The following is a 12,924-nucleotide window of genomic DNA, read 5'->3' on the forward strand; positions in this document are numbered from 1 at the left end:
AAAAGGAAAAGGAAAAGGAAAAGGAAAAGGAAAAGGAAAAGGAAAGCGAAAAGGAAAAGGAAAAAGGGAAAAGGAAAAAGGAAAAAGGGAAAGGGAAGGCTCGCGGAGCTGCCCAGCCCTCGGCCGGGCCGTGCCACGCTGCTCTGCTTCCCCCGGCTTCGCACTCGGGGCCGAGAGCCGCACACGGAGGGCGGCACAGCGCGGCGCAGGCTCAGGGCTGCGGGCACGCGGTGCCGCTCCGCGCCGTGACGGCCGCCGATGGACGCACGCTGCGCTCCGCTCCGCACGGCCCGGCCTCGCGGGAGGCGGCGGAGTTCCGACGGCAGCGGCACTGCGGGACAACAGCGCCTCCTGGCGGCCGTGCAGGGTTACGGCGCTCCGGAGGCGGTCGGTTCGGCGGTGAGGGCGGAGCTTCCGCCGTCCGGCCTCCGAGCCGCGCCCCCTTTTCGGCACGTGACATCGCCGTGACGTCACGCCGAGCGCCGCCTCACGGCGCGTGGCCGCGGCCCGAGGTAACGGCTGGGGGCGTCCGGGTGGGAGGGGAGGTCGGGGTGGGGGGGCGGGGGATACCGGGACCCCGACGCGGGGCTGTGGGTTCGGGAGCCCCTGGCAGCGGCCGGCGAGGAGGGGGGGGAGAGCGGCTCGGCTTTAGGCCGCTTTAGGCCTTTGTGCGTTCTTCCCCCCGGCTCCCAGGGCCCCAAACCGTCACTGCCGGTCCTGGGCCGCAGGAGCCGGGCTGAGGCCTGCAGCTGCGCGGGAGCGGCTGGGCCGTGTCACTCGGTACACAGCAGGGGGGGGGAGGCGCCCAGCGGCACGGTGCCGCTGCCAGCCCCGCTTCGTGCAGCTCTCGGAACCTCCGCCCCATACACGGCGCTGTGGGGCGGCCCTGAGGAAGGAGCGGCTCTCACCTCCCTCCTTTCGGGGCTGCCGTGCTGTCCTTTAGGATTCCAGTTGCGTTCTTTCCTCCCTTAGGTCACAGCGCAGCCACGCTGGGACATCAAGCTGAGGACCCCGAAACTGCCTCCGCTGCCGTAGGAAAGGTTTTGTGTCTAACGGGGTCTTTGCCTTATTTATAAAGGTGTTTGAAGTCCTCAAATTCAGCCTTTGGCCACCTTAAATCTCGCTTCTGATCCCTGGTGCAGTTAATCACATCCACAGCGGTTTGAATTATGGGATGTCTGGGGGGGATTTATAGCTTGTATTGCTGATTATACCTTGACTTTATTACATGGCACATATATCTAACTGGTGGTCACGGCTGAGATTTACAATCCTCAGGTAGGTGCTTAGGAGAACTTTTAGCAACTCCAGATGTAATTGGAGGTGACTGATGGGGCTGTCAGTGTAGATAAACACATAAAACATTAATGCTCTTAAGTTGGAGAGAGGAGGCAGAACAGGTGAAAAGGCTGGGGCAGCCCTCAAAGGAAGAAATGGGGTATTGCTGAGCGAGGCTGAAGCGTCCCTGCCTGGGAGGCTCTGAAAACACTTTGTTGCTCCTTTTTTCTGCTCCCCAGGAGGATTTTAGGGTTTGAAATAGCCCAGTTAGGGGGTGATAAAGGGTGTCAGCCCCAAGTCAGGGTGCTCACAGAGCTGATCTTCATGGCTGTGGCATTAACAAGGGGAGGGTGGTGATGCTGTTTCTCTGGGGGGCGCGCTGGGAGCCCCACCTGGTGGGGGGGCTTTGTGCCTCACCTGTGATTTCTCCCCCCCTGGAGGAGCAGTGAGTCCCACAAGGATCCGTGCCCCGAGCCAGCATGACGAGTGAGGTGGTGGAAAATGAGTTTGAGTTTTACTCCAAGGCAGAGAAGTACTGGAAGGATGTGCCCGCCACAGTGGACGGCATGCTGGGGGGCTACGGCCACATCTCCAGCATCGACATCAACAGCTCCAGGAAATTCCTGCAGCGCTTTCTGCGGGTAGGTGCCGTGGGTTGCTGTGCTCCCAGAGCTCTGTCCTCTTCCCTGAGCAGAGCTGGGCTCTTCCCTCTTTGCTGCTCTGTGAGCTCCACACGTGGTCGTCCCGTTTCTCTGAGCTCCGTCCCTCACACTGTCACTCCAGGATGGCCCCAACCGAACGGGAACAACCCGCGCCCTGGACTGCGGGGCTGGCATCGGCCGCATCACCAAGAGGCTGCTGCTGCCCCTCTTCAAGACTGTGGACATGGTGGATGTGACCGAGGACTTCCTCACCAAGGCCAAGAGCTACCTGGGGGAGGAAGGCAGGCGGGTGCGCAACTACTTCTGCTGTGGCCTCCAGGACTTCAGCCCTGAGCCCAATTCCTACGACGTCATCTGGATCCAGTGGGTCATTGGTGAGGGTCGCTCGGCTTAGCAGGGTCTCACTTGCCTGTCCCAGGTACCCCAACATGCGCAGGGAGGGGCTTGAGTAGACCTGGGGCTGCTGGAGACAAAGATGTGAGTGTTGCAGCCTGACTGGGTAGGGGGTCTGACCCACAGAGGGGCTGTGGGAGGGCACTGCGCTGTGGCATCTTTTCCCTCCAAACTCTGAGGCCAGGGCAGAGAGGTGTGGGTTGGACAGAGCTGGGACTGAGCACACAGGATGCGAGCTGAACATCCCCATGGTTTCCACTGCTCAAATGTTAGTCTGCCTGGATCAGGAGGGATTCCAACCACAGCCTCCCTTCATCCATCACACTGCCTGGCGGCCCTGCATTTACTAATACCTGCTTTGCCCCCCAGGACACCTCACTGACAACCACCTCTCTGACTTCCTGAAGCGATGCCGTGCCGGCCTGCGGCCCAACGGCATCGTGGTCATCAAGGACAACATGGCTCAGGAGGGTGTCATCATGGACGATGTGGACAGCAGCGTCTGCAGGGACCTGGATGTGGTCCGTAAGATCATCCGCCGGGCCGGGCTGCACCTCCTGGCAGAGGAGCGCCAGGAGAACTTCCCCGATGAGATTTACCATGTCTACACCTTCGCCATGAGATGAAGGTGCTGATGGGAGGAGGTCTCTCCAGGACCAGGACAGCCGGTTCCTGCCGGGGTCAGGAGGGGTGAGGACTGTGCCTTCAGCGCGGGGCAGCGAGGGCGTTGCGACTCCGTCTGTGTGGGGCTGGTGGTGAGGATGGGGCTTCGTCTTCCGAGTTGCTGCTGTTTGTGAAAAGAGGTGTTTGCCAAATACATTTTTCCTGCTGTTGGACTGAAGCACGCGGGTTCTGTCAGATGGCTTGATGCTGCACCCAGGGATCTGTATTGAGATACCCAACAGTGCTGGGAGCAGGAGAGTCCCCCTGTTGGGGATGTGCTCCTTGGGCACCTGCAGGTTTGCTCCCTGGTTGTGAGCAGGAGCTTGGTACATCTCTGTGGCAGGCTGGATTCCCTCTCCTGCCTGGGTGTCCCACTCATGAACTCACTGTGGCTTACAGAAGCGAGGGCTGAGATTGGCACCAAGTTGGGTATGGCAAACAGAAGAAATCTCTGCCATTGTCTTACGCTACGCTGTAGGTTGTGGGGCTCTGAGAAGGGCCTTCTGTAAACCCACAAAGCGGGCCTCCACACCTGCAGCAAAACAAGTGGCAGACATAATCCTGGGCCCCACGCCTCCTGCTTAAATGCTGCAGCTGCCTCCTAGCTTTTAACACTCCTCCTCTGCCACCATCCAGAGCATTTCTGCCCAGCCACTGGCTTGTGCCCACCTAATGCACCACAACTGCTAACACTGGCCCAGCTGCTCACCAAGGGCTGAGCCCACAGAGCTGCTGCCACCCATCCCTTGAATTCCTCCCCAGGAACCAGCTGGAGCCCCTGCTTCCACCCTGACTCTTCTGCAGAAGAAACATGCACCTTGATGCTATTTAAAAGGCCTTGTTTAATTGCTCATTTTCCATTCCAGACAGCAGGGAAGTATTTTATCACATTATTATTATTATTATTATTATTATTATTATTTTTCAAAACATCAATTCATCAAGATGCACAGCTCCAGTTCCATTTAGCAGGAAAAGGTGAAAAACAGATGCTGCCAGGAGGGGCAATGTGGTGAGACAGCTCTTCTGCAACCAACTGCTTGTGGATCCCAGATCCACTTGCTATAAATATCTGCTCAGAGTACATTTCTTCCTCTTCTGCATCTGTTCCCCGTGACAAACAACAACAACAGAAATGTGGGGGGCTCAGCTTTACAGCATCTTCTGCACTTCACAAGGAAGCAGATGCCTCCTTGATGCAGCCAGATGGTTGTGACAGGTTGGGACCTTCCTGCAGAGCCCCAAAAGTTGAGGCTTCCAGTAGCAGCTTGGCAAGAAAACTCCCATTGCAGCCCTGCTGCAATTTCTTTCCCCTGGGAAAGAGGCAATGGAGATCAATATTCAGCATGCAATCACCAAAGGAAAGAGAAGCAGATAAAAGGAACAGGGAGGAGCAAGGCACTGAGGAGACAGCTGCCCATCCCACATCCTTGCACAAGGACACAACATGAAGCCAAGAACAGCCACTTGTCTGCTTGCCTTGGAGTCCAGCATTACTGAGGCACCCTTTGTAGGCAGTGCTCTGTGCTGAGTGGATTCAGCACTCTTGGCAAATACTGTGCACTCAGGCTGCTGTTCCTAACCCCACTTCCCCTCATCCCCTCCAACTTCCTGGTTTTGGAATCCCAGGTAAGTGAAGAAGGCACCCGCATCCAGGCAGAGATGCAGGACTGTGGCTGCTTCCACTGACTGAACAGGAGGGCCTGAATGCCAGCACTCCCCTGCTCAGTGCTGCTCAGTTCCCGGGAGAAGCAGCATCTCTCAGCATCCTGAGGCATCTCATTGTGCTGCCATTCATGGCACTGCTTCTCCCACCCTGCAGCCAGAGCAGAGACCTGTATGGTCACACCATCCTCCTGCTCTCACCCCTTTTCTTACAGATCCACATTCTTTCACCTTGCAAAGGCGAATCCACCTTTTAAACCATATTCATCCTGCAGTGTCCAGCTTCTCACTGCTCAGGATCCCTCTTCACCCCCGGGCTCTGCCCACCTCCATGCAACGTATTTTAAAGCCACGAGACCTCCACAGACACGCATGCAGCATTGTGCACAAAAAAGCACACCCCTGAAAACTCAGCAGAGACACCACAGGCAGAACTAGTAAAGCCACTGGCACAGGGACAGCAGTACCTCTCACTGCAGGGACAACAGGCGCAGAGCAGTGATGTGCTGACCCTCCGTAGGCACTGTGACCACAGAATGAGGAGATGAGGAGTCATCAGTCAGGCTGAGGTCCTCGTGCCCAACAGCAGTGTGGTCAATGAGGAGGTACCACTTCAGCCTGTCCGGAAGAGGCAGAGCCTTGATTTTTACATCTATTGGCCAAGGCCTAAGGCGCTGCCGGATGAACACCCTGCAGAGATGTTTCAGTGCCTGTGGGGTGTGCTCCAGCTGCTTCACAGAGCAGAACAGACTCCTGATCTTTTCCTCGTGGTACCTGCAGCTGTTAACGTCGACCTCAAAGTCGCTGGGCAGCTGGATGGTTTGTGAACTGGCCATCATGAGCTCCAGCAGAGTCTGACCCATCTGGATGACCTCTGTAGAGATGCTGCTATCTTTGAGGATACTGACGTCAGAGCAGAGGCAGTCAAAGACAGTCTGAAAGCCTGACCAGCATGAAGGACCGTGGAGGGAGCAGTTGTAGGCAGCACCTGACTCCAGCAGGAAACGCAGCAGTGGGAAGTGACACGTGAAGTTCTGGAGGCAGCGGTAGGTCAAGGACTCGAGGGATGGGCACTCACTGGGGTTGGCACCATGGGCCATGAGCAGCTGCATGACACGAATGCAGAAACTATTCTGCATCTCTGCCACCTCCGTGCTTGCCAAGTCTATGTCACCCAGCAGGAAGATGATGTAGGTGAAGACAGTGTCACCATTTTCAGTGGTAGCCCTGGCATCTGCACCTGGAGGAAGGAACAGAACATAAATGGAGCTATAAAGAAAGGCAGGACACAATCAAAATGGATTTATGAGACATACTAAGAGGGGGGAGGGGGTGTAGATCCTTTATTACCACCAGGAGGTACGAAAGGCAGTACTTGACTGCATCATGCACCTGCACAACCCACTGTAGAACTGACAGCAAGACAGCTGACAGCCACAGTGCTTCTTCCTAGTGGAAAAGTATTTCAAATCAGAGCACCCCTGGACAGGTGCTCTTCTGGACTTTACTCTTGCTCAGCTGGGAACACAAAGGAGTTGGGAGGGCAGCACCTGGTGCTGTACAAAGAATCAGCAAGCACCAGGCCTAGAGGGGTTCTGAGTGGAGAAGGGAGCAGTTGCCCTCACCTCCTTCCAACAGCAGACGGATGCTCTCTGTGATGTCATCCAGATCCACAACACTGCTACAATGACAGTGCAACAAGGCGTGCAACAACGCTGTCTTTCCTGCAGTATGAAAAGACAATCAGATGAGACAGTGCTCCACCTGGAAACACCCCCAGAAGGAAGGAAAAGAATCCATCCCACCAACCCAATTGCTAATCACAAGGCAGACAGCCCTTCTGCTAGCAGGCTCCCAACATTGCTGTGACGGAGCACAGCTGTGGTGGCACAGCTGGGGCTGGTGGTGGCCCCAGAAGGCACATGGGTGATGGCAGAGCGGTTCTTAGAGCACCCCCCCTTCCTCCCCCCCCTTCATCTCCCTCTCCCCCATCTTCCATGGGCTGTACAGAGCTGCTTTTAGCCTCCTGCTGCATCTAATGCAGACAAGACACTAGGAGACAGCACAGAACACCAGGGAGGTTCTGCAGCCTGCATCAATTTTCAGAGCAGGCAGAATTTGCAGCAGCAAGGTGAAGGTACACAGATCCCATGCCCTGCTCCAGCCCACCTGCTGGAAGCACCCCACAAACCAGTTTTGTCAGCTGCATTGACGTCAGCCCCAAGCTGAAGCAGCCGCTGGAGGCACGGCAGCCTCTCAGGCTCCTCACTGGCCAGATCAAGGGGACTGCTCTCATGGATCTGTAAAGGGCAAGAGGAAAACACACAAGTATTAAGGACTATTCATGAGTACCTCTGGAGAATCACCGATGGGGCCATTCATCATGGCCAACATCAGAGAAGATAATTCATCCTGTCCCCAAAAAACAAGTGACAGCCCCCTCCCCAGTGTCACTATGTCTACAGGGAGAGGTTGATCTACCCCAGCTTCCTCCCACCACACACTCCACAGCAGAGGCAGGTCTGCTTGGCCAAAGGCGGTCTCAGCTTTTGCCACAGCACTGGAACAGTGCAGGCAGCAGCTTGGGAGGCCACTGATGGCAGATGGCATGCAGCAGGCTCTGGAAGGGGCAGCAGACAGGGCCGACCCCACAGACTGGTCATCTGCAGGCCCAAGGAAGCTGGAGCACCTCTGTGTCCAAGCAGTCAATTCCGTACCCGGTCTCTGCGGTTGATGTCGGCCCCGTGGCGTGCCAGGAGCTCCACCATGTCAGGCTGGTTGCGAAGCACTGCAATGTGCAGGGGGGTGTAGTAGGTGACTGGGTCTGAGGACAAAAACACGCGGTCAGAACCGAGGGTCTTCCCAGACACGGAACATGTCAGCCAGGGTGGGCACTGAGAACAGCTGCCCACAGAAGCAGTCGTTACAGATGCCCCAGGTCCTGCATCTGCAATGGCTTTGCTTCTATCAAAAGCTCTCAAAGATGGCTCCCATTCTCTGGCCACCCCCCAGCCCATTCTTATAGCTGGATTTAGATAAGGCACATCTAATCTATCAAATCCAGTAGTGGGAGCCTGAGGCCGGAGCCAGCAGCACCCCTCCCTTTTTGTCCCAGCTATCTCTGCCTTGCAGGGGCAGCTTCTCACCACCCAGCCCCTCCCAGCCAGCCCAAGGAGCAGTCAAGCACAGTGCCCTTCCCACAGCCATACCTTCAAAGCTGAGGTCTGCACCAAACTCCAGGAGTACTTCTGCAGCCTCGACAAGCCCCAGCTCAGTAACCTTCAGCAAGGTATAGCTCACACCTTCCTGGTAGAATGGGGAGTGGGCTTCCCTCTCCAAGACTTGTCTCATTGCTGAGAGCTGGCTTCCATTGCTGCCCAGGCAGGCATGACTGGAAATGAATGAAAATAACCAGTTACTCACCCAGGCAGTATGTGTCTCCTATGAGCTTGCAAGGGTCAAAGCAGGGAGGGAGAAAAAGCCCAGGTTTCTCCTGTTCTCTTGTAAACTGCTGGCTACAGGGTTATACAGCAGCACTGGAGTGCAGCTGAAACCCTAGTGAGTTTTTGTTGCTGTGGGTCAGCCAGTTTCTGAGGAGCGCACACAGCCTCACGTTTGCTCTGCTCCATCCCGCATTCCCAAAGGATAGAAGGAGAATGGCCCTCAGAAAAATGGCCCTCACTGAGACAGGGTTTACTCCAGTGCCGAAGTTGCAGAGCTCCAGCCACCACCACCAAGCAGGTGTTTATCCTCAGAGCTCTGCTTGGAGCCCGGTCAGTTACCTTTCAAGTGCATTCTGCCTTTCTGCATCCTGCAGCGCCAGCAACGCCAAGATCTCATCCACCAAGGGCTGGTACTCGAGAGTGATCCTGCGGAAGCCGTGCAAGAAAGGCATCCTGCAGCACTCTGCTCTGCACACCAGACCCGCAGGGCCCTTCCGCACAGCGGTGCCGCCCGTCCACATTCAGGCCGACCCGGGCCTGGTTTCCATGGGGCCGCCCGCTCCTCTGAAAACAAACACGAATTTCCAATAGTTCTGCGTTTTAAAAAAACATCACTTCTCTCGCTCCCAAAATTTCCGACCCCACCCCTCCAAAACCTCGAGGCAGCGCCGGCAGAACCCACCGGGCCGTCCCGGAGGCCCCAAGCCGGCCCCGCGGAGCGAAGCCCGAAGGCAGCGACACAAAACACAGCCGCGCCGCCCGCACTTCGGGGCCCCGCCGCCGGAAGCGGAAGTCGCCAGTTTCGTCATTTTGTGGGCGGGGGCTGGCGGTGGGCGGGGCCTGGCGGTGGGCGCGGTCTAACGAGGGGCGCGGCCTCTCTGAGGGCGGGGCTAGTGCGCGCGAGGCCGCCAGGGGGCAGCGGGAGAACGGGAGCGGGGCGGGGGCGCGCGCAGCAGGTGCTGGTGGGCGCGAGACGCACGTGCACGCGCGCGCACACACACATGCACACAGACACACACACACACACACACGCCTCAGGTGTGTACACGCCCCACATGCATCTGCAAGATGCGGTGTGCAAGAGGTGCACGCACCCGCAGCTGTTCTCACGTGCGTGATGCGTGCCTGCAAGCGGGTGCACGCACACCAGTGCACACGCACACCAATGCACAGATGCTCATCCCGCCCCCTAGCAGTGACAGCCCCTTCCCATTGCCCTCAATGGCTCTGGTTCTGTCCATGCCATACCGGGTGCGTGCAGGTGTGCAGCACGGCCCTGCAGCCCCACGCACCCCCCATCGCCCTCCAGGGAGCACCCAAAGGTGCAGGTGCCTTCGTGTCTCCAAGGCGCCCCCTACTGCAGCCATAGAGCAGTGGGTGCCCCCCCCCCTGCACTGCACCCATGGGCTAACAGCTCCCCTTGCTGGGGATTCAGCACCATGCTCACATCCGTGGTGTTGCTCCCATCCCCAATCCCTCCGTGTTCCCCAGACCGTGGTGCGGGTGGTGGGCACTGTCACCATCCCCAGCCATTTGGCAGCACAAGGCACCAGGCAGGTCCATCCCACACCAGGCACTGTTAGGGAAGAAATCATTTAGAAGGCAGTGCTGTGAGTAGGTGTCCCTGTTACGTCCCTAATGTGACCCTGCTGCGGCCCTGTCATGTCTCTATCGTATCATGCTGTAGCATTGCTGTGTCCCTGCTGTGCCCCTGTTTGTATCCCTGTTTTTGTCCCTGTTTGTGTCCCTGCCATGTCCCTGCTATGTCCCTGCTGTGATCCTGTTGTGCCCCAGCCATGTCTGTGTAGTGTACCCACCTGCAGTGCCTCCATCATGTCCCATCCATGCCCCTGCTATGTCCCTGCTGTGATCCTGTTGTGCCCCAGCCATGTCCCTGTATTATCTCCATCGTGTCCCATCCATGTCCCCGTTGTGTCCCTGTTGTGTGCCCACCACATCCCTGCCACATCCCCGCTGCATCCACACCGTGTCCTCACCACATCCCATTCGGATCCTTGTTGTGTCCTCCTTGTGTCCCCTTGTGCCCTCTTTGTGGCCCCCCCCCGGCAGGGCCGTAAACCCGGATCCCCCACAGATGATCCTTCCCCCCCTCCCCCCCATTCCCGTACCCGCAGCCCGGTGCCACTGCTCGCTGTTGGTGCCCGGCTGTGCCATTGCTGGCAGCACCCGGCGGGGCGGCGGGGAGGAATGTGAGCTGCCATCCATCAGGGAGACAGAGCAGCGGCGAGCCGAAGAAAGAGGGGCATTTTAGGAGGAAAGCCAGGGAAATTTGATCATTAAGAAATCCTCCTGGCTGTCTGGGGGAATTTAATTAAATTGCTGGAAAGGGCTGCAAGCACATCTGGATCCAATATGTGCAGCTTTGATTTTTTTTTTCTTTCTTTCTTTCTTTTTTTCTTTTTTTTTTTCGTTGTTCCCCACTTTTCCCCCCTCCCGGCTGCCGGGGGGGGGGGGGGGGAGGAATAAAAGGGAAATAGCAGAGCCACGGAGTATTGGTTCATCTGGGATTGGGATTGCTGGCAGGGAAAGAAAGAGAGAGGGAGAAGGAAGGAGTGAAAGAAGGAGATGGAAAGTGGGGAATGAGGGGTTTGGGGGAGAAGCCTTCCCGTGGGGCTGGGGGTGTGCAATGCCACCAAAGGCACTGCAGCCCCTGCCCCTCGAGTTGCCCCCGCAGTGTGACACCGCTGCTGGGAAGACACAACGGAGCATCGATTTGTGCCTCAATTCACTGCATTCATTCCGTTCTAAGGTGGGAAAAAACGAAGAAGGAAACACGCCAAGGAGCACAGACAGCATCGCAGTGGGTCGGTGCTGCTCTGCCCCGCAGTGTGGGATCGGAGCCCATGTGCTCAGGGTTAGGTGCAGTGAACGTGCTTGGCTCAGTTTCCGCCCAACGCTCTCCTCTGTGCCGGGATCTCCTTTAGCCAGCACCAGTTTTAATCACTTAAAACTCATTTTTCAATCCCCCCCTCCAAAAAAAAGAAGTAGAAGTTAAATCCTACAGCTAAAAAGGAAATTGCATTAATACAGATTGTTTTATTTAAAAGGGGGGGGGGGGGGGGGGGAAAGCAAGCCCAACCTTGACCCCTACTTCAAAAAAAAGCCATTAGGCGCTCACCCTCTGAAGGGCCGACAGGGCTACGGCTGAAGGCCGCCTGGTTTCTCAATGCTTTACTGTTCCTGTCCTGCCCATGGAAATGCGTGAGGAGCGGCGGGGAACTGCAGGCACCCCGCAGAAAGGTGTGTAAATCTTTGCGTGTCTAAAGAAACTTCACCGGGCTGTGAGGATTGGGGAAAAGAAAACGCTTGGCCTCTTTTTTTTTTTTTTTTTTTTTTTTTTTTTTTTCCTTTGGAGCTCTGATCCCCTTTGATCGTTACAAAAAATAATAATATATATATATATAAATAAAAAGGTCGTATTTCACCCAAAAAAATATCGGCCGTCAGAGGGCCTGAGGAAGTGCGAACCCGAGGGGGTTTTGCTGGTGATTATTCCCTCCTTTTAATTATTTAATGCTACGGATGGAATGAAAGACATCGGCTCTGGACAAGCAGATGGGGCGGGGGGGGGGGGAGGTGTTGGCCACGGGGCTGCCCCCCAGCAGAAGCCATTGTCACATTGATGGTGGGACCCCGCGCTCCGGGGCCGCGTTGTTCCTCCTGCGGCATCACCTCCGTGCTGGGAAGAGATGGTTTTAGTGGGGCTGAGAGGATGCACGACCGAGGGTGCCGGTGCCACCATCCCTGCGGACACACAGCCGAGGGGACGCCGGGGCTGCAGCCTTGCAACGCAACCCCGGGGCCAAACACTGGGGCCAATAAACGTCAATAGCGGGAGGAGGGCTGGGGGCTGGGCACCCTGGGAGCCCCGCACACACGCAGCGGACTCGCAGACTGCCAAAATTTGCCTTCAGCCGCAATCTGCGGAGCTCCGGGAAGCCGCTGCCTTGTCAGGAAGATCAGATTTGGCAGCGCCGGATTGCATCGAAATGCGCGCCCCTCTCTGCTCCAAGGGAAAGAGCGCAAGGAAAGCTTTCGGCCAATGTTAAAACAGCTCCTCCGGGGGCCGGGATGGGTGGGAAAGGGTTCTGCGAGCTCGGAAATTGCGCGTGGAGCAGATAGAGGCGGTGAGAGGGGGGACTCGGGGTGTGGGATGGGGGGATGCGGGGATGCGGGGATCCGAGGAGCGGTGCTCAGCCCCCCGCCGCTGCCCATCGCCCCGCAGCCGGACACGCCGCCTCCTCCGTCCCTACGTACGCACACATCGACACACACACACCTCTAAATATCGAATTTTTAAAGAGGAAAACCTCCTTTTTCCTCTGCCCGGTGGCTGGTTTTCATTAGGGAGGTTTCTCTCTCTAACCCCAAGGGAAGCAGCCTATGAGTTTGTAACTGCGGTGCAGGACGTAATTATCTCATTAAGGGGAGAGAGCCAGGCTGCTCCCAGCGGAGCTGACCTCGCTCCGGGGTTGATGGGGGCCCGGAGGGTGGGATGTAGGTGGAGGGGTGGGCCCGGAGGGTCACCATTTGGGGTGACCCGTTCGCAGCCCCATTTGGAGTCGGGGAAGCGCAGCACTCCCCACGGAGCGCAGCCACTTACACTTGTTGAGAGAAGCACTTAAAGCGGGGCTGGAGGGGGGGGATGCGCAGGGGGTGATTCCCCCCCACCCCGGGGGTCGTTGTACCGGGGGGCGAGGGGCCGCCCCGCTCGGTGTAGGGGCGTTTGTTTGAACAGCTCCAGAGCAAAGAGCAGGGGAAGAAAGTTTGGGCTGGGAGCGTGGTTTTTTCCCCAGACG

The 12,924-nt window shown here is 57.2% G+C and overlaps 2 protein-coding genes across 5 annotated transcripts; one reads left to right on the plus strand and one right to left on the minus strand.

The window, feature by feature from the left end:
* The first annotated feature begins 452 nt into the window (after positions 1 to 452).
* NTMT1 (N-terminal Xaa-Pro-Lys N-methyltransferase 1) lies at positions 453 to 3,174 on the plus strand. Of its 3 annotated transcripts, none has more exons than XM_042830960.1 (5): positions 453 to 512; positions 973 to 1,040; positions 1,719 to 1,919; positions 2,062 to 2,314; positions 2,703 to 3,174. In XM_042830960.1, the coding sequence occupies exons 3-5, from the start codon at positions 1,758 to 1,760 to the stop codon at positions 2,957 to 2,959; spliced, it is 672 nt and encodes a 223-aa protein (XP_042686894.1). In that variant the 5' UTR covers positions 453 to 512; positions 973 to 1,040; positions 1,719 to 1,757; the 3' UTR covers positions 2,960 to 3,174. The 3 variants fall into 3 exon arrangements, with proteins under 3 accessions (XP_042686894.1, XP_042686893.1, XP_042686895.1); XM_042830959.1 differs by having other exon boundaries at positions 1,725 to 1,919; XM_042830961.1 differs by having other exon boundaries at positions 479 to 512; positions 973 to 1,031; positions 1,725 to 1,919.
* Positions 3,175 to 3,818: 644 nt separating this feature from the next.
* ASB6 (ankyrin repeat and SOCS box containing 6) lies at positions 3,819 to 8,878 on the minus strand. Of its 2 annotated transcripts, none has more exons than XM_042830956.1 (7): positions 8,787 to 8,878; positions 8,444 to 8,668; positions 7,871 to 8,052; positions 7,379 to 7,485; positions 6,853 to 6,961; positions 6,287 to 6,385; positions 3,819 to 5,901 (listed from the first exon to the last, which is right to left on the minus strand). In XM_042830956.1, the coding sequence occupies exons 2-7, from the start codon at positions 8,623 to 8,625 to the stop codon at positions 5,132 to 5,134; spliced, it is 1,449 nt and encodes a 482-aa protein (XP_042686890.1). In that variant the 5' UTR covers positions 8,626 to 8,668; positions 8,787 to 8,878; the 3' UTR covers positions 3,819 to 5,131. The 2 variants fall into 2 exon arrangements, with proteins under 2 accessions (XP_042686890.1, XP_042686892.1); XM_042830958.1 differs by having other exon boundaries at positions 3,819 to 4,309; positions 5,129 to 5,901; positions 8,444 to 8,865.
* Between the last annotated feature and the right edge of the window lie 4,046 nt (positions 8,879 to 12,924).

The sequence above is a fragment of the Centrocercus urophasianus genome, unplaced genomic scaffold, assembly GCF_019232065.1.
Source record: "Centrocercus urophasianus isolate 14NV4802_14NV808 unplaced genomic scaffold, USGS_Curo_1.0 seq_34, whole genome shotgun sequence".
NCBI lineage: Eukaryota > Metazoa > Chordata > Aves > Galliformes > Phasianidae > Centrocercus > Centrocercus urophasianus.

Coding starts and splice junctions, on each gene's coding strand:
- NTMT1 (XM_042830960.1), top strand. CDS start 1,758: ATGACGAGTGAGGTGGTGGAAAATGAGTTTGAGTTTTACTCCAAGGCA. Junction 1,920..2,061: donor TCCTGCAGCGCTTTCTGCGG/GTAGGTGCCGTG, acceptor CTGTCACTCCAG/GATGGCCCCAACCGAACGGG. Junction 2,315..2,702: donor CTGGATCCAGTGGGTCATTG/GTGAGGGTCGCT, acceptor TTTGCCCCCCAG/GACACCTCACTGACAACCAC.
- ASB6 (XM_042830956.1), bottom strand. CDS start 8,625: ATGTGGACGGGCGGCACCGCTGTGCGGAAGGGCCCTGCGGGTCTGGTG. Junction 6,962..7,378: donor ACATCAACCGCAGAGACCGG/GTACGGAATTGA, acceptor TGCCCTTTACAG/ATCCATGAGAGCAGTCCCCT. Junction 6,386..6,852: donor CAATGCAGCTGACAAAACTG/GTTTGTGGGGTG, acceptor TTCATACTGCAG/GAAAGACAGCGTTGTTGCAC.